Genomic DNA, 20,911 nt, shown 5'->3' on the forward strand with positions numbered 1-20,911 from the left:
ACAAACAAACAAACAAACAAAACAGTATATAAAATCAAAACAGATAAAATCAGAACAGTAGATAAAATCAGTAGTTAATGTAAGTTTTGAAATTTAAGCTTAACAAACAAACAAAACAGTATATAAAATCAAAACAGATAAAATCAGAAATAGATAAGATCAGTAGTTAGTGTAAGTTTTGAAATTTAAGCTTAAAAGTGTGGATTTGGTGCTTTATTCAAATGCAGCTGAGAACAGGTGAGTCTTCAACCTGGATTTAAATAAACTGAGTGTTTCAGCTGATCTGAGGCTTTCTGGGAGTTTGTTCCAGATATAAGGAGCATAAAAGCTGAATGCAGCTTCTCCGTGTCTGGTTCTGACTCTGGGAACTGATAAAAGACCGGATCCAGATGACCTGAGGGATCTGGAAGGTTCATACTGGGTCAGGAGGTCACTGATGTATTTTGGTCCTAAACCATTCAGAGCTTTATAGGCCAGCATCAGAACTTTAAAGTCTATCCTCTGACGGACAGGCAGCCAGTGTAAAGACCTCAGAGCTGGACTGATGTGGTCCACTTTTTTGGTCTTAGTGAGGACTCGAGCAGCAGAGTTCTGAATGAGCTGTAGTTGTCTGACTGATTTTTTAGGTAGACCTGTAAAGATGCTGTTACAGTAATCAAGCCTACTAAAAATGAATGCATGGACTAGTTTTTCCAGGTCCTGTTGAGACATCAGATCTTTTATCCTTGAAATATTCTTGAGGTGATAGTAAGCTGATTTTGTTATTGTCTTAATGTGTTTTTCTAAGTTTAGGTCTGCATCCATCACTACACCCAAATTTCTCGCCTGGTTTGTGGTTTTTAGATGTATAGATTGAAGTTCTCTGGTGACCTGTAATCGTTTTTCTTTGGCGCCAAAGACTATTACCTCAGTTTTGTTTTTGTTTAGCTGGAGAAAATTGTGGCACAGCCAGTCATTAATTTCCTCAATGCATTTACCAAGAGCCTGTACAGGGCCTCGGTCTCCTGGTGACATTGTGATATATATTTGTGTGTCATCTGCATAGCTGTGGTAGTTTATTTTGTTGTTCTTTATAATCTGTGCCAGTGGGAGCATGTAAATGTTAAACAGAGGGGGTCCCAAGATGGAACCTTGGGGAACTCCACATGTGATACTTGTCTGCTCGGATGTGAAGTTACCTATTGATACAAAGTATTTCCTGTTTTCTACGTATGTTTTGAACCAGTTTAGTACAGTTCCTGAAAGACCTGCCCAGTTCTCCAGTCGTTTGAGTAATATGTTGTGGTCAACTGTATCAAATGCTGCACTGAGATCCAGTAAAACTAAGACTGACATTTTTCCACTGTCTGTATTCAGACATATGTCATTAAACACTTTGGTCAGAGCGGTTTCAGTGCTGTGGTTCTGTCTAAAACCTGACTGGAAGGCATCGTAGCAATTATTCTGTTTTAAGAAGTAATTGAGCTGTTGACAAACTGCTTTTTCAATGATCTTACTTAAAAATGGGAGATTTGAGATCGGCCTGTAGTTGTTCATTTGTGTCTTGTCAAGATTGTCCTTTTTCAGTATAGGTTTGATTACAGCAGTTTTTAGTGGTTCTGGAAACACACCTGACATTAAGGAAAAGTTGACGATCTGTAACAGGTCTGACTCTAAAGTCTTTGAGACCTTTTTGAAAAAACTTGTTGGCAGGACATCTAAACAGCAGGAGGAGGAGTTCAGTTGACCTAAGATGTCCTCCAGGTCTTTGCTGTTAATCGGGTGAAACTGTTTGATGGTGTTTAAACAGTTTTTCAGTGGACACAGTACATATCCTGGATCTGCTGTTGATGTACCAACTGCTTGTCTAATCTTTTGGATTTTGTCTGTGAAGAATTTGGCAAAGTCATTGCAGGCCATGGTTGAATGAAGTTCAGCTGCCACTGGCACAGGAGGGTTTGTTAGCCTGTCAACTGTAGAAAATAAGACCCGAGCATTATGGCTGTTTTCAGTGATGATGTCAGAGAAATAGGACCCTCTTTCACTCCTCAGTTGTAAATTATAATTGTGAAGTTTCTCTTTATAGATGTCATAATGAACCTGGAGGTTTGTTTTTCTCCATCTGCGCTCAGCTTTCCTACACTCTCTTTTTTCATTTTTCACCAGTGTGGAGTTTCTCCATGGAGATGTCTTCCTTCCAGAGATAACCTTCACCTTAATGGGGGCAATAGTGTCCATTACATTTAACATTTTTGCATTAAAGCTATTGACGAGCTCATTGACTGAACCTTTGGACAGGTCAGGTGTTAATGGGAAGACCTGGTTAAAGATCTCACTACTGTCTTCAGTTATACACCGTTTTGTGATCACTGCTGTTGATATATTTGTGTGGGCTGAGATTTTACTTTCAAAGAAAACACAGTAATGATCAGATAAGCCCACATCAGACACAGTAATGTTTGAAATGCTCAGGCTCTTGGAGATCAGTAGGTCGAGAGTGTGTCCTCTATTATGTGTGTCCTCTGTTACATGCTGAGTCAGCCCAAAGTTGCCCAGAGTGTTACTCAGGTCTTTAGTCCCTTTGTCCTGAGGGTTTTCCACATGAATGTTAAAATCCCCAACAATAATTACACAGTCAAAATCAACACAGATCACAGACAGCAGTTCACTGAGGTCATTAAAAAAGTCTGTGCAGTATTTGGGAGGCCTGTAAACATTAAGAAACACAACTTTGGATGGGGCCTTCAGCTGTAAAGCCACATATTCAAAAGACTGAAAACTTCCAGGAGATAGCTGCTTACATTGAATAAGACAGCAACCCCTCCTCCTCTCCTGCTCACCCTGGCCTCACTGATAAAACCGTAGTTAGGAGGGGTCGAATAGTGGAATTGTAAAGCGCTTTGAAGGCCCTGAACAGCGCTATATAAATGCAATCCATTATTATTATTATTATTATCCTAATTTTACCTCAAGTCAACAGCTAAATAGTTACCACTTGGACACAGGTATTCTTACAGGGCAATGATCCCAAACATACATCAAGCACACTGTTAACACTAAGCTTGTAGAATGGCCCTGACCTAAACCCTATTGGAAGTGTTTGGATTACACTTAAAAGCAGTGTCATGCCAGGAACCAAACTAATGTACATGAACTATACCAAGAATAGTCAGATATCCAGCCAGTATTATGCCAGATGCTATTGATGGACACCAAAAACATGTGGTTGAGGTGCAACTTTCTAAGGCACGTTAAATCAGTTTACATTTACACATTTCAGCCTTTTGACAAAGTGTGGATTAGAGACTTGCGGACCCAGCTCTTCCTCTTTTAAAGCCAATCCAATTACCATGACATTCATGTACATGATGATTGTATTTAAACTTTTGGCCACTGCTGTATGTGCGCTGGCAAACAGGTTAATGTGTTTTCTCATTGAAGTCATTCAAACCTTATGATCCAGATATTTACACAATGTGGTTTTCTGCATAGTTGCAAAGTCACCTGCTATTTGTGCTTTTTGTCTGGGTCCTCAGCCACTGATGATTGGATGACGTGCAACTCTAGTTGAAACTGAATCTGTTGAAGAGAAATTATGCATAAAACGTGTTTAACACTGAGTGTTTGATCTAAGCTAAGAATTATTTCTTCTTTATGTATTCTTTCTTTTTTTTTTGAGGAAGCATTTTTTACCTTTATTTTTTATTTATTTTATAAATTTTTTATTTTTATTTATAAAAATATTTATTTTATTATTTTTTATTCTTAGCCTGCACATTGATGCTGATGTGCAAAGTATCTTCTTAGCTGACCTCTGGTACTTTCCTTACCTGTAACTGAACTGCATTTAAACCACCCAGATCTCTATGAGACGCGTTCACCCACATTTTCATACAGCACCTTTAACTGTTACACACCTGCCTGGGGATATTTGGTGTCATTTTGACATTTTGAAAAAGTGTATAGTTGAGTTGACTTACTTGTGGTTTTGTGGTTCTTCTTGTAAAATCTTTTTTGGTACACTTAAAAGCTGCCACCAGCCTGTTAGCAGTGACACAGCCATTTTCACTGCAGGACGAGATTATATTTAAAGTGAAGTTTCGGGTCAGCGTTATGAGTCAGTGGGAGGAGTCTGCTATATGTTACAACACCACTCACAATTCTGCAGAAAACGTAAGGTCTATCCACTTTGCTCCAGGGCACACAAACATATCTATACCGTCAACACACTGGCAGTTGGTCCAAATGCACTGGGGTGTTGGGATTGGACTCCTCCAGACCTTTTATAGCCTTGTGCCCACGCGCCAGTGCCCACCCACTGATGAAGTGTCAGAGCAGGCAGCATCACACACCATGGCCTTTCAGAGAATAAGAATAAGTCTTCTGACTAGATTGTTCGTGTTTTGGCAGCCAGTGGCAGTCTGCCTGGGCGCAAAGCTGGGAGTTGAAGACCTTAATTGGAAAATGTGTATACGCTGTTAAGAGGGGTTGTGGTAACTGGCTGGCTAGCCTGCCGTTGGCCTCTTAGCCCTCTTTTATTTGGTTTTCATCAGAGCACTTTAAGCAGGAGAAATAGGTACAGTGACCTGTCAAAAGAATTTGTGTATGATTCTTCTACCAGAAACTTCCAAAATCAAAGATTAAAAAATCAGTTTCCCACAGGGAATGCTGTAGATGTGATTTAAAGTTTATTACAGGTTAAGATTATAGTGTTAAAAAGAAATAAGCGAACATGTGTCATTATTGCTGTAAAGTCAGTGATCTAGTTGGAAATCATATCCAAATTTCACGATGAAGCAACAGTCTTATTATTCACAGCAAAGCCATGAGTTCCTGTTAGTTTTGATAATCAAGCCTTTGGAGATTGCTCCATGTGGCTGTGGTCCACAAAAACCATTATTACATGTCAAGCTGATGGTAGAGCAGATTCTGCTATCTTTCCCTCTGACTCCCATCTGCTACAAGATCACTTACCATTACCATCAGTTACCATTCCCTCACTCTGTAACTGTGGTTTGAAAATGTGCAGTTTTTAAAGTGTTGTTGGCTTTTTTTGTTGTTAAAAAGTGACTAAAGTCTGTTTGTCTTAATTTAGATGCGCTGGTATTTTTTGTTAACAAGAATCTGACAGTGGATTTGAGCCAGCTGACTGCACACTCCCCCTGATATGTTCTCCGTGAAAAAACTGTGTGCCCTGCCAGAGGCAACCCGACAGATCTCCACACGGCAATTTCTGTTTTAACGGTTTGTCTGGAGGCAATAAGCCAATAAAGGCATGTAGGAAGGAATTACAATTTTTTGGCAGCATTGCAAATCACTATTTCCTCCTCAATTTGATTTACTTCCGCTGCTTCAATCCAAAAAAAATAAAGCCTATGTTGCTCTGGGTAGCATTTTAAAGTTAATTAAGCCTGCTAATCACATCATGGTAGCAGTAACTGGACTGCGCATTACTTTTACATGGAGGTGGCTGCCGGATCTGCGTAAAGGAAGTGTGATTAGTGAGTTTTGCCAGTAGTATTGGGTAAGATGTTACAGCTGCTACTCTGCAACTAAATCACAAGTTTCCCACTGCAAGATCACTCACTAAATTACTTTCCACTGCAGCTGTTCCACTGCTACCCCAATAGAGTTCAGTTCAGTTTTCTTTTCACTAATTACTAGCCTTTATAGACTTATTTAAGGGATAGTAATTTTGGGGTACATAAGAAGGCAAATTGCTTCTGAGACTGAATAAACCAACAGACAGAGATAAGGAAGGTCAAATATTTTACTTTATGCAATACAATGCTAACTTTACCACTTTACCAGTAGTACCTTGACCTCACTCAATCCATTCACATCTGGGAGAATGTTAGAGATTAAAGACAGCCACTTCTTTGACTCTGCCACAGCTCTGTGCCTGTGCTTTGTGTGGTGATTCATATGAGAAATCAAAACACTACATTAATTTCCCTGCTTCATCCTAAATTTCAGCTGCTTTAACCTTGAGAACACAAATGCCTCGTGTTTGCCTACAATACAAAAGCATATGGCATGCTTTTATCAGGTGATTTGTCTTGTTTTGTAGTAGTAACCTATGGTTACTAGCACCTATAAAGAATCTGATTATTCTTCTGAGATAGAGGTTGTGTCCAAATTCATGGGCTGCATCCTCCTGAGGACCCGGCCTTCGCAGTCTACGTGGGCCGGGTCCTCAGAAGGTCGGGTAGGCCGGAAGTAAACGGCTGTGAAATTGGACGGTCTAGCCTTGTGATTAGCGTCACCGCTGTCTCGGTGGAGTTCAATAAACTCAGCCGTCTGCTCCTTGCTATCTAAAATATAACAGGACACTGGCGTAAATTCTCGACCATCTCACACTTCTGTTTAATCAGTTTTCTGTTTGACGTTTAGTCAGCTGTGTAAAAACCAAGGAGGAGGGGGATTAATAAAGTTTTATTTTATCTAATCTAATCTAATAACTTTAATCTCAACCAAACCGATTTACTCACAAACAAATAAAACACTGAAAAAAGCCCAACAATAACATTTTAAGGTTGTCTAAGTGACTTATATATTATGTTTAACCTGAGCAGCGAAAGTCCGCGGTGATCTGAAAATGATGTGCCGGGAGTTGTGCCGTTCTCGGCCGCATCAGTAACCCTCGAGCTCCCGGCTAGCTATCGAGCTGGTGGGTAGCAGACGTCTCCGAAAACGTCGAAGCACTTTTGCAAATATGCGATATCTTGATAAACCAAGCAGATATTTGATGTTTACACAACTACTTTCTCGCCTGAAAATATGTTAAACATTTTGTGACCCAGAAAGATTAGTATGAGTAATTTTAAAACTTAGTAGCGGCCGCCATTGTTGGAAACTGGAGTTTGGCTGGGCCGTGCTATGAATTCTGGGATATGGTAGGCCAAGAAGGACACGCCCGACCCATCCTTCAAATTCGGGGAAAAGGAGGATGGCTTTGTCGGCTGCATTCGGAGGAGTGCACGAATTTGGACAGCCTTCAGCGCGTCGCTGTGACGTAATCGGTCTACAAATGTGACTTCAGGAGGATGCAGCCCATGAATTTGGACACGACAAGAGATTGATGAGTGAAAAGCATTTTTCTGCCAGTTGCCTGGGCAACAGAAATCTGATAGCTGACAGTAAGTCTCAGGCTGTCAACAGCTGCATGTTAAAAACACAGCCAAGACTCACAAAGAAACAATAGATGTAAAAGTACATTAAACTGGCTCCACTTCACAGCATAATAATAATAAAAAATAAATTACTGAGTTAAACAACACAATGGTTGCAGGAGGGAGGTAAGACTTCCGTAATTTGAATTGTCACATAACAATCAAAGATTTTAGTTAAAGTTAGTTAAAGTTAGTTAGTTTTGCAAGGTCTGCAGTAGAAAACAAGAACATTTAACTGTGATCCACTCCAAAGCTTCTCTGAATGATCCCGCTGCAAAAAATTCCAATCAAATTTGCACCCTTTCCACCTTTTTGCAACCAAAAAAGCTGTTAAGGTTTTAGTCCATGCTGATCCCCAATCAGTGAATGCTCGCTGGCAATGATCAATTAGTAAAGTGATGAGTATCAACAAGCTCTGACATCCCTTGTCTCTTTGTGGTTGTACATGTGTGGTTGTACTTTGCTAGAGTCAATGCCAACACTGCTTGTTGCTAAAAAGAGCAACAGGTCTTTTGCTTGTAAAGCCTGAAACATTGGTGGTTGTTTTAATTCTTGCATACTGGATACAGAGTAGATGGACTTCTTTTGTACTGGTTGGATAATATGAATCATATTTTAGTATGTTTTGAAAAGAACCCAGTATAAACTAGACGAAGTGGCACTAGATAAAACCTTGTACTACTGGTTAGTCGCATCATTTGTGAATTTTCAGCTATAAAACAGAGCAGTGCTCTTTCACCCTAAGAAAATGTTATAATCACCAAGAGAGCATGCTTAAGCTTTCAGCAGTAACATCATAACACGATGGAAACACTGAGACGAGCCTAAGTCTAAACACACTTGCTGGACCCCCTATGCTGCCATCACGCTGAACCCACCATCACTCTCATCCATATGTATACACAAAGATAAACCCACAAGGTACTTGTCATTCTGTCAGGCAAACACACACACATTATACACTATTATAGTATCATCTTTAGGATCGCACTGACTGATTGAGACAGCTGGGGAAGAAAGATAACGCAGGAAAGAAGAGCAGCAGAAATTCATTCAGAGAATTTGTGGATTCAGTGATTGCAGACATCTGTAATGACTCCTCTCTGTTTTGCAGACACACACACACATTAGTAGTTATTTCAGATCTACAATATAGAAGAGAATCATTTGTTTCAAATAGACCTCCATTATCTCCATCAATAAAATGCCAATTTCATCTAAACCTGACGTCCAGATCTTTAATCATTAAAACAGTATTTATTATTTATTTATTTAAAATAATTATGTATCAAATCCACAGTTATCCTCTTACCTTTACAGATCACATGGAACAATGCTATAGCAACCATGAACTAGGGGCTCACTGACTGCTTCTACTCGCTTCATGTCAACAGGATGTATAGCCGACACATGTGTGTCAGAGGAGAGGAACTCAGTCGCAGTCAACACGGTCTTGTCACGCACATAGAGTCATAGGTACACCCTTCCTGCTTATTCTGATTCCATGTTAGACTTAAACCTCCGTCAGTCAGTGTACCAATTAGATGACTGTCCTCACTCACTTCTCCCCCTTCTCAGCATAATCATAAATCAAAACAGAGCAAAGACAGCTCCCGGCTGTTTTTGTCTTAGAAACGTATGTAATGATTGTGTGTAGTTTACAAGACAGCGAACATGTAAAGTACAGCGCTATGGGCTGTTTAAAGGTATCTTTAACAAGGTTTTGCTGTTGAATAGACATTCTACACTGAACTGTACTTTTTTGGATGTGTGCTATAAGGCATGTGTCTTTCCATGATAGTTAACACATTTCTGTACATAGGTATGCTTGCACAGTATCACTCTCACATCTGGTTTCTGCTGACACCATGCTGACTTCCAGGGGTACAGCTGAAGTTTTTTTTACTCTTTTTCCTTAGACAGCGCTCTCGGTCATCATAAAAACAGTCGTTATGAGCCACAGTGTTAATGAGGCCGAGTCAAAGCAACCCCAGGCCAGCCACAGATGACACCAATATGTGTTTATCAGTTGAGCAAACAACAAGCTTTTCCTATTTACAGCCTAGGGGATGGAGGTCATAAGCTGTGTGTGCTTTAGCAGAAGTAATGAGGCTTAAGCTAGTTAATAAGGGATTCAGAACATTTGTCTGTTGTTTAGCAAGCACTTATCAGGTTCAAATAAGCTCCCTTTATTGATATTATAAAGACATTGACTGTAGTGATGATATGGTGCTGAATGCTTATACTATGATCCCTAAACCAAAGTTTTTGGAAGAATTTATGGTACTAGGTGTGCACAGGGAATTTATCTGCATTTTACCCATATTAACATAATCCAGTGAGGAATGAGGATACTAAGGAGCTTGAAAGTGCTGTAGAAGTGGACTCCCTGCTGCTGATTTAGACCTTCGTCTATATCCTGGGGAGCAGAATACCCATCATGTCTGGCTTGAGTTTTTCTTATATTGATGCCTCTGCTGTATGGAAATCTCGGGCCAGCTTAAAGGAAAGTTTTTCTATGCTGCTAAGTAGAGTGTGATGGCTGTAAATCGGCCATAATTGCAGACAATATAAAATATGGCCATCACTATGTAATTTTTTAATTTTGGATTTTTTTCATTTTTGTAGCACACAAAGGACACAAAGGACACGATACACACTGTGTTGCAAGAAGTTTTCTGCTGATGTAGACCACAGGGCGGTCAACCCCCCTTACCTGTTGGAACAAACGTGCCCCCAGTCCTCTGTTTAAGGCATCAATCTGCAGAATAAAAGAGAGGGGAAAGTTAGGAGTGTAGAGCAGGGGTTCCCCACAGAGAGTCTTCTGCACCTGCACGAACACTGCCTGGCATTGCTCTGTCCACTGGACCAGATCTGGGGCACCCTTTCAAGTGAGATCAGTCAAAGGACTGGTCAGCAAAGCTGGGCACGAACCGGTGGTAGTAACCAGCCAGCCCCAAGAACTGCCTCACCTCTTATTTTGTCTTGGGGGCAGGATGGAGTTGTTTCTGTTTTATCCGAGGGTGCGCCTGTCTGCTTTCCAAGTAGTAGCCCAGGTAATGTACATCCCTCCATCTAACCGGACACTTCTCCAGGTTAGCACTGAGCCCCGCCTGGCTCAGGGACTCCAGGACATCGGCTACCTGCTGCAAATGCTCCGGCAAGGTGTCACTGTGGACAATCAAAACAGGCAGCAGCAATATCTGTGAATACCTGTTAGCTAGGGAGCACTAAAAAGCATCAAAGAAAGTGCTTGTGTGAATGGATGAATGTGGGATATTGTATAAAGCGCTTTGAGTGCTCCAGGAGAGTGGAAAAGTGCTATATAAGAATCCATCCATTTACCATTTGCCATCTTTCTTCACTACACAATCTATGGGGCTACACCATGCACTCTGTGACTCTTCTGTTATTCCCATCTTTAACATTTCAGCCAATTCCTTCTGAATAATTTGTGTTTTATGTTCAGGTAACCTGTAGGGCCGTGAACGCACCTTCACACCAGGGCGTGTTTCCAAATGATCCTCTATGAGTGTTGTACAACCAGGCAGGGAACATATCTGCAAAAAGGTGTTGCAGATGTGGGGCTGAGTCTAGCCCCTCTCTTGTACAAGTCCTGCCGATGTTGCTGGGCCTGGAGCAGATTCTCTTGTGAAAACCTCCCCAACGTGTGTAACTTTGCTCTCAGGTCCAGAACATATTGAACTTAATTTTTAGCTAGGATTGGACCTTCCTCCCAGTTTTATTTAATTAGGTACAACACCCCCCGCTTCTTTCTGCCAAACAGCAACTCAAAGGGAGAAAATCCTGTGGCGGCCTGGTACACCTCTCATACTGCAAACAGCAGAGAGTCTAACCAGCGATCCCAATTGCGTTCATCCTTGTAAAACTTACGAATCGTGGACATGAAGGTGTTATTCAGTGACTCCATCAACCAGTCTGAGGGTGGTAGTCACTGGGACGAATAGATTTAATGCCCAGTAATTCGTACAGGTCTTTTAGCGTGCGAGACATAAACGACTTGGGAGATGACCTGTGTGTCTGCACCACACTCTTTGCAGAGGTACTGTTTCGGGGTATCACCGAGCATAATCCATCAGAAATAATGCAAAGCGATATCTGTGGGCACTCCGGTGAGATGGCCGAAAGAGATCCATGTCGATGCACTCAAATAGGACGTCCATTAATGGTAGTGAGCGCAAAGTCACTTTTGGAATGGCCGGCTGGTTCACCAGCTGACATTCCAGCCAGGATGCACACCATTGGCTTATAGTGAGCTGCCTGGAAAATAATTTCCCGGCGGCTTTTTGGCATCAACAACTAGGTGTGTTCTGCTTGCATACGAGTGTCAAGGCTCACTTGATATGCCTATCTTTATTTAATACAAAATGCAGGTAGGTCAGCGCTGTGTCAGGAGGGTGCACCATGTGACCATCAGTTCAATCACTTGGTTCAAGGCTAAGCATAGGGTGTCGTCACAAAACTGCTCTAGTGGGAAATGGCCCAGGCTGAACCAGGGTTTGATGGATCACCATAGCCTGGTGTATACCCCCTTGGCACCTTACCTACCGGTAAGGTGTGGGTCCCTCTCAGACCGAGGGAGGGACAGCAACACGGAACTCCTGAGCTACAAACTTACAGTGGTAATGCCGACTAGCTTCGTTGGCAAGTGTAACAGACAGACATACACATTTGCTACTTAGTGCTAGGTAACAGAACAGTGAATACAACAAGCCCTAATGTTAGTCAGGTAATCCATTAGGAATGCTACAAGAGACACCAAACACATAGACATTCACACACACACCCAGTGAAGATGTCCAGTTTACTGTCTTGACATAATGAATATGGTCTGGCAGATTCCAGCTGGCTTCCATTGCCTGTATCAATCAACAAATCAACATCTCTATTACAGTTCAGTGTAACTACAGTCCCATAACTGTGCTCATCTGCATACATTATTCCATCCGAAGAACGTGCAAATAGGGGTTTTTACCCTCTGCAGACATGGTTGACAAGAGGGAACAGGAAAAGAACCAACAGCAGATTTTACTGTGAGCGACAGAACCACAAAGAAAACACTGAAAATCATAAACAGTGGCTGCTGTGGACACTTTTTGTTGTTTGTAACATTCTGTTTCATTATAGCTCTTTTTGTGTTAGAACTTTCCTCAAGAGTGGCCCACAGACTTTGTACACTGCCCTCATCTGACAGCAGAGCTCTCTACATGTAGGCTGGACTGCCAGTGGACTATGAATGTGCTTCCACTGCTAGACTATAAATTCTAAATTTATCCTGAGCTATTATGAAAAGTTAAGCTCTCCACAGAGGTCACATTTTTTTGTACCAAGCTACAAATATGCCTTTTAATGCTGCAAAGTCGGCCCCTTAATAACAGTCATGTGGAACCATTTCCTATTTCTGATGATTGATGCTACAATGGGAGATCTAGTCTTGTCACACATTATGGGATGTTTTTAATGAGATAGTTAGCAGGAAACCAGTTACAAAAGTGGATTTACTGTCAAGGTTTGTGACACCTGGTCACCGTGGGTTCATGTGGTTTAGAAATAGCTGAGATCTTGAGCAGGAAAAGACACTTGAGCTTGTGTTTTATCAACAACCTGAATAACAGTAAAATCATTTGTGAAAGACAGTGAAGAGCCAAGTTTCTCTACATTCCATTTATTATGTCAACCATGATCAAGATAAGACACGAAGCATTCATACTGTTGTCAGTGTACTGTAATGTGCTGAGAGATGCACCAAGGTGAGGCGTTTTAATGTTCAATGCTGAAGTATTCCCTGATTCTTCTTGTATCATGTTGGTGTTGTATTAGTCGAATTTCCTCTGGCCTTTTTATTGCATTTCCCCAGAGCAGTCTTGTAGCTTGATTAGATAAATTAGATTTGCTAGTAGCCACCTATTTTAATTCTGGACTGGCTTCCTTAGCTCTGGTTGTTCTAGCTCTGATGTAGCTTAAGTAAAAAAAAACAAAAAAACAAATTAACTGTTTAGTTATTCTTTTTTTTCTTTTTTTTACTTTATTGCGCTTCATGCATCTCTGTATGCTGGTGCCATCGATCAGGCAGCACCATCGTCACTCCAGCATAATCCAGAAATTAGAGCACATCCACGTTCCCTTAGCTGCTTGTTGTTTTAGAGGGAAGAGCCCCTTTCAGCACTTTATCATCCCCAGCTGTGAAATCCAAGATTCAGTGAGGATACAAGTCTTTGACAAGAGTGGAAACATCAAGATGTGGGGTGGATGTGGGGAAAACCATAACAAATCTCTAGGGAAAGGAATGTGATGTTCATCAGTGGGATTGATTTACACCAACCTGGCAACAAAAATGAAAGTTTTTACTAAAGAGAAGTGAGGAACGTGTTCTACAATAAGGACAAGAAAGTGGATGGGTTTTTTTTATAAACGGGAGGTGGGTGAAGCTTAGTGGGAAGGTTGGAGTATTTGCGTTTGACAGGACAAAGAGCACATGCCATAATATGACACTGCGGACGCTATACTATTAAAAATGTCACCCAAAAGAGCTTTTTATATGGTAAATTTTCTCTTCATAGTATAAGCTTGTCTTTGAAAAATGACATAGCAGTTATGGGCCACTGTAAATATCCCAGCACGTAGAACAAGCTGTGTTAAAGTGATGCATTGTTATTGCCTCCTTCCTCAGTTTCTCTGTGTCATAGGAGAAGAATGATGTTTTGCTTTCACTCATACAACACAATGAGAAAGAATTCAAGACTGGTGTCAGTGACTCTTTTCACATTCACCAACATTCTCGCCATTAATCTGAATCCAAACACTGACCTCAGAAAGTGTGTGTTACAGGACCAGTGCAATCCATTCAGTAACATTACCAAGGGGACTTTGATATCGTTGCATCAGAGGACGATGGAGCAACAGAGGGAACGATCCTACAGAGCGAGAGAATGATTGTGAGTCAATGTGAATGCCAGCGAAAGCATTCAGCATATTAAATTAATAACTGAGCAAGTGCATATTTAAGTAAAGCACAGTGGTTCCCAAAATTAACAGAATAAACTACATTCATCTGTTGAAAGTCAGATATTGAGTAGTGAGTAAGGAAAGGTTGAGTAAGTCAGTAAGGGAGAGATACATGTGACTAAATATGAAAAAATGCATATGAGGGAATAAAGTGATGAGTGTTGCCCCTGATAATGAAAAAGTAAATAAATGAATGTCCAAGTGAGAAATGAAGAAGTGAAAAAAAAGCCACAGTGGCCCCTTTAACTAGAGGAACAGGAAGAGCCAGAATTGTCCCGACTGGAGTGCTGGGGAAATCCTGCTGCTCCACATGCCTGCTTTCACTCTAGTCCTCATTGTAGTAGAGCTCTTAGCCCACCACATGGCAATTCAAGCAGCATGACTGAGAGAGGAATTCAGGAAGCCTTAATTACTTTTAATTAATCAAACCTACACTTAATGTCTTGTTTATAACTGCAGTCCTGAAAGAGGACATTTTTCAAATTCCACCATCCCTCAAACATGCCTTACTCCCTGCCCCAAACCTAAAAAGCTAAATTGGCTTTATGCTTTACAGACGAGCTGCTGAGGATGCAAACATTCAGTGGATGGCCCCAGCGTAACATGCATAAAGAAAACAGAATTGGTTCAAGGATTGAGCTCTGGGGAATCCACATACAAGGGGTGCAGATGAGGACATGCATTGATTAATGAATTCTGAAGTATCTGTTACATAAGTATAAAGAAAACCCAGATTTGCTGTCTGCTAATAAAACTTGCATGATCATCGATATCGAAGGCTGCAGATATTTCAAGCAGGGCTAAAATGGAAGGTTCACCCTTACCCAAGTTCATAAGAATATCAGTAGTAATAATTATAACCGCTAAGCTATTTTAGTGCTATGGTTTTGACTGAAATTCATCAAAGATGTTGTTTCCTTGAACAATCAGAAGGAGCTGACGAGCAACAAAATGCAGGTCTTTGCCATCCAGTATCCAAGAAAAGTAGTTTTCTATTCTATAGAACATTAAGTGTATTTCTAAGATACGTTTTGCATTTGAAGAGGAAAGATTTTCATGAATACATCTCACAGCTGTAGTTGCAAATGACTCTTTTTCACTCAAAAGCAAGTGAAATAAGATGCACTGTCAAAGCGACACTAATGATACGTTGTTTTGTTCTTCCTCCCCTCACCGCCAACCGCTCACAGCAGAGCCTGGTTCTGTCAGAGGTTTCTTCCTGTTAAAGAGGAGTTTTTCCTTTCCACTATCACCAAGTGCTTGGCAAAGGTGTTGGGGTTTTCATTGTATTATTATACGGTCTTTACCTTCCAATAATTGGCACCTATAAATAAAATTGAATTGAATTACATTCTGTTTATTTTGAGTACGTAGGTTCAATACAATTAAAAAAAAATGTTCACATGATAATGAAGGTCATACATTTGGACTCACAATCTAGTTGAGAGCTGTTTGGCACATAGTCGCAGAGCCACTTCGTTTACATCTGGGGTTCATATTCAAAACTTATTGAAAACATTATATCCAAGCAGCAATTCACAACTGAATATGAAGACCTGTGGGAAACAAGTTTTCCCATGATGCTCGATTGTTTTTAGTTGAATGCATGCTTTTTTTGCTTGGATGGTTGCCTGCGGAGAAGCCAAAGGTTGATTGAGGAGCAGGAATCTATTTGTAAATGTTTAAGCAGTGAGAGAAAGCAAATGCGTGTTTATTTCTACCTGGCTGACCCTTGATGTACATTAATGGCACATGCCGTTCATTAAGACACTATGGATGCCACCATATGTTCAGCGACATACTTTGTTGTGTGTGTGTGTGTGTGCCAGCATGTGTTTGTTTTATTTTCCATGTTGTCTCATGTGCGGTTGACTGATAGCATTGAGAGTGCTGACAGCACCAGGTGCGTGACTATCTATCTAGCCTCCCTGGGGGAGTTGTATTTAAACTGTGTGTGCGTGTATGCTGGGTTGGTAGGAAGGTGTTTGACCCCTCTTATCTCTAGTGCCCCGGCGTGTTTGTTTTCACAGCTATAGCACAACTTCAGTGCTGACGTTATGTGACCGTGGGTGGTATCTTTCCTCTAAACCACGTACAACAATCAGTATTGGTTAGCCATCCACCCATTTCCTCAAAGAGATAATAAACACATGTCATTAATTATTCCATAACTCAGAACTATATATTATTCTTACTGACTAAAATGCTGCCACCCTTATTTTGTTTTCCAGCAGTAGTCAGTTCACTCAAATTTTGACCTGAATGTTGACAAGATCAGCATCAATCTCCAGCTAGAAGTGTAGGTCTAAACATCAACTGTTAAAAAAGTGAATTTTTATGTAAAAGAACAGTTATTGCCAAGAGGGGCTGAGTGCACCCAACTGCACACAGCACCAGGTTATTGCCTGTTTGAGAGCAACGAGTGTGGGATAATAGCATGATACTGCTTTTAGCTGTCGCATGCACTGTGTAGAGATGGTTGGTACAGTCAACCTCCAAGCTTTCATCACTCCCTCCTTGTCTGCGACCTCCACCGTCTGCCTCCTCTCTGGAGATTTCGCGTGACACCTTGAGTAGACGAGCGTACACGATAGTCTGTGAATCTTGCATTTGGGACATTGTCAGCTATACTAGTCATTCATATTTGGTGCTAAGGGGCCAAATGTGTGCCAAGTACAGAGATGCTACAGCACCAGCTGCCTGGACTTTTGATACACATCAGGATGGACACATGGTTTTATGTTGTTGTTTGGCTTATTTTCTGGGAGTTATTGAAGCGGGGGCTTCTCAGAAAAGCCCATGGAGCTTAAATGTTGAGGAATTTGTGCGGTCATCTAACATGTGGAAAAGGATCTTTCTTTGATACCATGTTTTGGTCCTGATAAATAATGGGTATTGTGGTGTGGGTTCTTTGAGTTTGGACTTGGCATTTAAAATTCGGATGAATGTGGTCTTTAAATAAAGTTAAGAAACACCAAGTCATCAAAGGTTTAGCACATAAATTGCAGCATAAGAAGACTCATCTTTTTAATAATATTAATCATTCATCACTTTAGATTCCCCTCTTCCCCTTTCAACCTTGACAAAGTTGGCTGTTACACTGTTTTTACAGAAGTGGTTGCCACTGGTACCCAAACATAAGGATGCTGACCTTCCTGGATGGGTTTGTGTTAACCTGAGATCTGCTTTGCTCATGTTGACTTTGGGAGCTTTCACGTTTGGTAAACACGGAACATTCAGCACTACAGCAGCAGTTCTTTTACCTGTAGGAACCTGAATAGCTTTCTCTCACTGGGAAATGATTTTGCGGTGCAAGGTGATTACCTCCAGAAACCAACAAGAACCAGAAGGAAGTGAGAGGTTTTCTTAAGACTTGACCGAGGTTTCATTTGGGCTTGTTTCAGCACCCCTGTGAAGAGACCTCATCAGATACGGATTCCCTGACAGTTCCAGTCTGTCCTGGAGAGTTGGATACCTGCCAGATGCGCTCCGATTCGTGCAACCTGGCAGGCAGCAGCAGTTGGAGTCTAGACTTGGACTTACGCCACTCATTCACGTGGTATCCTGTTGTTTCAGGCTTGTCATGACAGCCCCTGGTGCATGATTAAAAACATGTTGGAGTAGCTGGTGCTATTCTGAGCTGGGGGAAGCAGCATCCCTATTAGGCAAGGCGATTGACTGTCAAAAGTACTGAAGAGGAAAAAAGGGTGTGTAAAAATAATCAGGCCATTTTTAGTAAATTCCTACCCTCAAATTCGCTATTGTTCACCAAGCAAAAAGGGAGTGTATGGAGTCTGCAGCTCTGCTGGAGAAAGGTAGCTTTTGACATGTTGTAATTTTTGTGACAAGGTCACATTTGTGGCCTGTGTTTGCATTTCCTCACTTTCCCGGCCCTTTTTATTGGACGATGCCGTGTTAAAAAGTTCCGGTTAGCCATGACACCGCAATGTGCCCCTCTGACTGCAGCGCATCTCCTCGCCTCTCTAAACTGAACCAGACGCAGCCTTTCCACATAAAACTTTCACTCCCTTTTATGTGTCTCACAGAGCAGAGATCCTTCAGCAACAAGGGGAGAAAAAAACTCCATGTCATATTGTGTCACGCAGTCCAAATGGAGGCACATACAGACCAAAACTACATGCGTTCGTAGTCTTTGAAGAATTTCTCTCACACAGATTTATGTCTGTCCTGCATTAACCCTGCCCTTACTCATTTCTGTAATGTTACAGACTAAATCAACGGTAACACTAAAGTGTGGCTGAAATCCATTTCGCAAGAGGACAATGGTCATAGTAAAGCGCTTTGAGGGCCCCGAAAAGCGCTATATAAATGCAATCCATTATTATTATTATTATTATTATTATTATTATTATTATAGAGAAACACACACCAAATACAGTAAAAACATTAGTTTTTCTAAATGGTGGAGTCAGTCGTTCTCCACCACACTGGACACTGAAGGAGCCTGTTTCTTGTTTCACAGTGCTTAAAACCAGCTGTGTGGCATCTGGAGCAGCATTGCAACTTTTCTGTTGCCGTCCTACATCAGTTTTATTTGATCTGTTTTTACAAAAGAGTAATAATAATATTAACTTTAAATCTGTTTCTGTAGAGCCATCATCAGTTATTTTAGTCAGGTTTGTTTCATGTAGTTGACATGTACTGGCCCAACACTCATAATCATATGTTTTGCATTGTGGCAGATAATATCTGCCAATCAGTGACTGAATAAAAGGGCAGAAATAACCAAGTTTTCAAAGCTGTTCTGAACTGCAAGGAGATTGGTGCTGTTTTAAAGGCAAAGACTGGCCCTGCTGTTCGTTGTCCTCTATTTTAAGTGCCTAAAACAGTTACCCGGTACCTAACACTGTTTAGCGCAGCCCACATGTCAGTGTCTGTTTCTGCTTGTAACCAAAGGTTTCTTGCCACTGCTGACAAATGTCTCACACCTTGTAAAATGAGTACACTCAGATAGCCCAAAGAGAAAGGGAAACAGTGAATGTGGCTGAGCAGCTGTGGGAGAAAGAGAGTCCACTTCTTTCTCAGTATAAAGCAGCTGAGTAGCAACAGTTAAGTGGTACCTGGCCAAAAATCTGTTTTAAAAAAATTTGTTTTTTTTCTTACAACTGTTAGTACAGAAATAATCAATTTCTTTCTCTCTGTTGGATTTCCTCATTGTGTATAACTCTTTTTATTCCACCAAAAAATCATAACGTTTGTTTGTTTTACTATTTTTCTCATCAAAGGAAGGGCCAGCTCCACATGTTGACAGAGAGAAAGTCTATTTATTGGCTTCAGAAAGTCAGAGGATGGTGGGGGGGACAGAGCGAGAGAGAGCTGTCTTGACAGTTCTCTCTGGGAGCGCACATGCACGCTCAGCCAGGTCTCTGTAATCACCATTTTGCTGAGTGGTGGTTATATCTTCCAGAGGAGTTCACGCCCCCTTGAACAGTTTTGGCTGACTTTGTGGTACACTTCTGACAGAGAGAGAGAGAGTGCAGGGGAAGAGGAGGGAATGTAGTTGCTTGTGGGAGGAGAAGGAGGAGGGAGTGAACGAGAGGAAGGAGAAGCCTTCTCAGTTTCTGTGAGTCCTGCTGGCTGTAGGCTACAGAATGAGCGCAGTTGCTTTCCTCTCGGTCTGAGAGGCAACTGCTGTTTTTTTTTATTTTTTATTTTCTTTTTTTTGTTTGTCCTTCCCGTCGTGGGCCACACATCAGAAGGAGACACTGCAGATTTGCTTCCCTTTCATCTTCTTCTTCTTTTTTAACCTGTCTTCTACTTGTCTGTTATTATTTTTGTTGCCATGCCGGTAGTTGGCGTAGCTTCCAAGCTTAGGCAACCCTCTGCAGTGGGCACGAAGCCAGTGCACACCGCTCTCCCCATCCCTAGCGCGGTCAGAGCAGCCACCTCGCAGGGCTACATGGCCCGACAGCAGGAACTCAGGACAAACGAAGGTACCCCGGGGCTCTCATGCCAGCTGTCAGTCAAGTCTGATTACAAGCAAGAGAAGAGCCCAGAAGGGAAGTCCAAAGCCGAGACGGAGGAGAGCAAGATCTGCAAGGTTAGTGGAGATGGACAGACTGTTAGCAGCTATGTGTGCAGGTTGTAGTGACACTCGGAGACACAGGTGTCAGAGAAGAGACTGTCTCTCTGTGGCTGCTTTGCTCTCTGAGCAGGTGTCATTCAAGCCTTGAAACAGAGCTCAAGCACACAGCAGTGAATCATGTGTGCGCTGGTGGGATGATTTTGCCGGCTTTGGGTCATCAACTAAGAAGGGAAACTGGATGAGTAATGTATTGCCGGCAGTGTATTACCTCATTCTGCTGCCCATTTAGTTTCCATACGCTTTAAAAATGTGTGTGTGTGTGTGTGTGTGTGTGTGTGTGTGTGTGTGTGTGTAAGGTGTGTTAGTAGCGGACGAGAAATGTAGGTATTCAGGCATTTGTATGTGCATTTTGTCGAGAAATATGAAATTCCTGATCAGCTCGTCTATGGAGACATAAGCTACTGTAGTAGGCCAGAGGATTAGAGGAACATGGTTTGTGTGTACACGCTCATGCAGGATAATAATTCAGATAGATTACTGGTGCTGTCCCCCTGCTCTCAGAGCATATTCTTAATACGTCCAGCTGCATCAAAGTGCTGTAGATGAATAATAGGTTCAGATAGTCTTGTTAAGTGCTTCACCCTGCAAGATCAAGACTGTTCCAAGTTCTTTCCCTTTTGCAAAAATG

General features: G+C 41.5%; 1 protein-coding gene across 12 annotated transcripts in view; it reads left to right on the top strand.

The window, feature by feature from the left end:
* nav3 (neuron navigator 3) overlaps positions 1–20,911 on the top strand; it is a 415,168-nt gene that overhangs the window by 210,103 nt on the left and 184,154 nt on the right. For 10 of the 12 annotated variants that reach the window (XM_026148159.1, XM_026148163.1, XM_026148160.1 and 7 more), the window contains exon 1: positions 19,731–20,238. The exons of the other annotated variants lie outside the window; for them this stretch is intronic. In XM_026148159.1, the coding sequence (XP_026003944.1) occupies positions 19,981–20,238 (258 nt within the window). In that variant the 5' untranslated portion in view covers positions 19,731–19,980. Of the gene's footprint in view, positions 1–19,730; positions 20,239–20,911 lie in introns of those variants that run through there. 12 annotated transcript variants of the gene reach the window in all.

This window comes from Astatotilapia calliptera, chromosome 17 (genome assembly GCF_900246225.1).
Source record: "Astatotilapia calliptera chromosome 17, fAstCal1.2, whole genome shotgun sequence".
In the NCBI taxonomy this organism is placed as follows: domain Eukaryota; kingdom Metazoa; phylum Chordata; class Actinopteri; order Cichliformes; family Cichlidae; genus Astatotilapia; species Astatotilapia calliptera.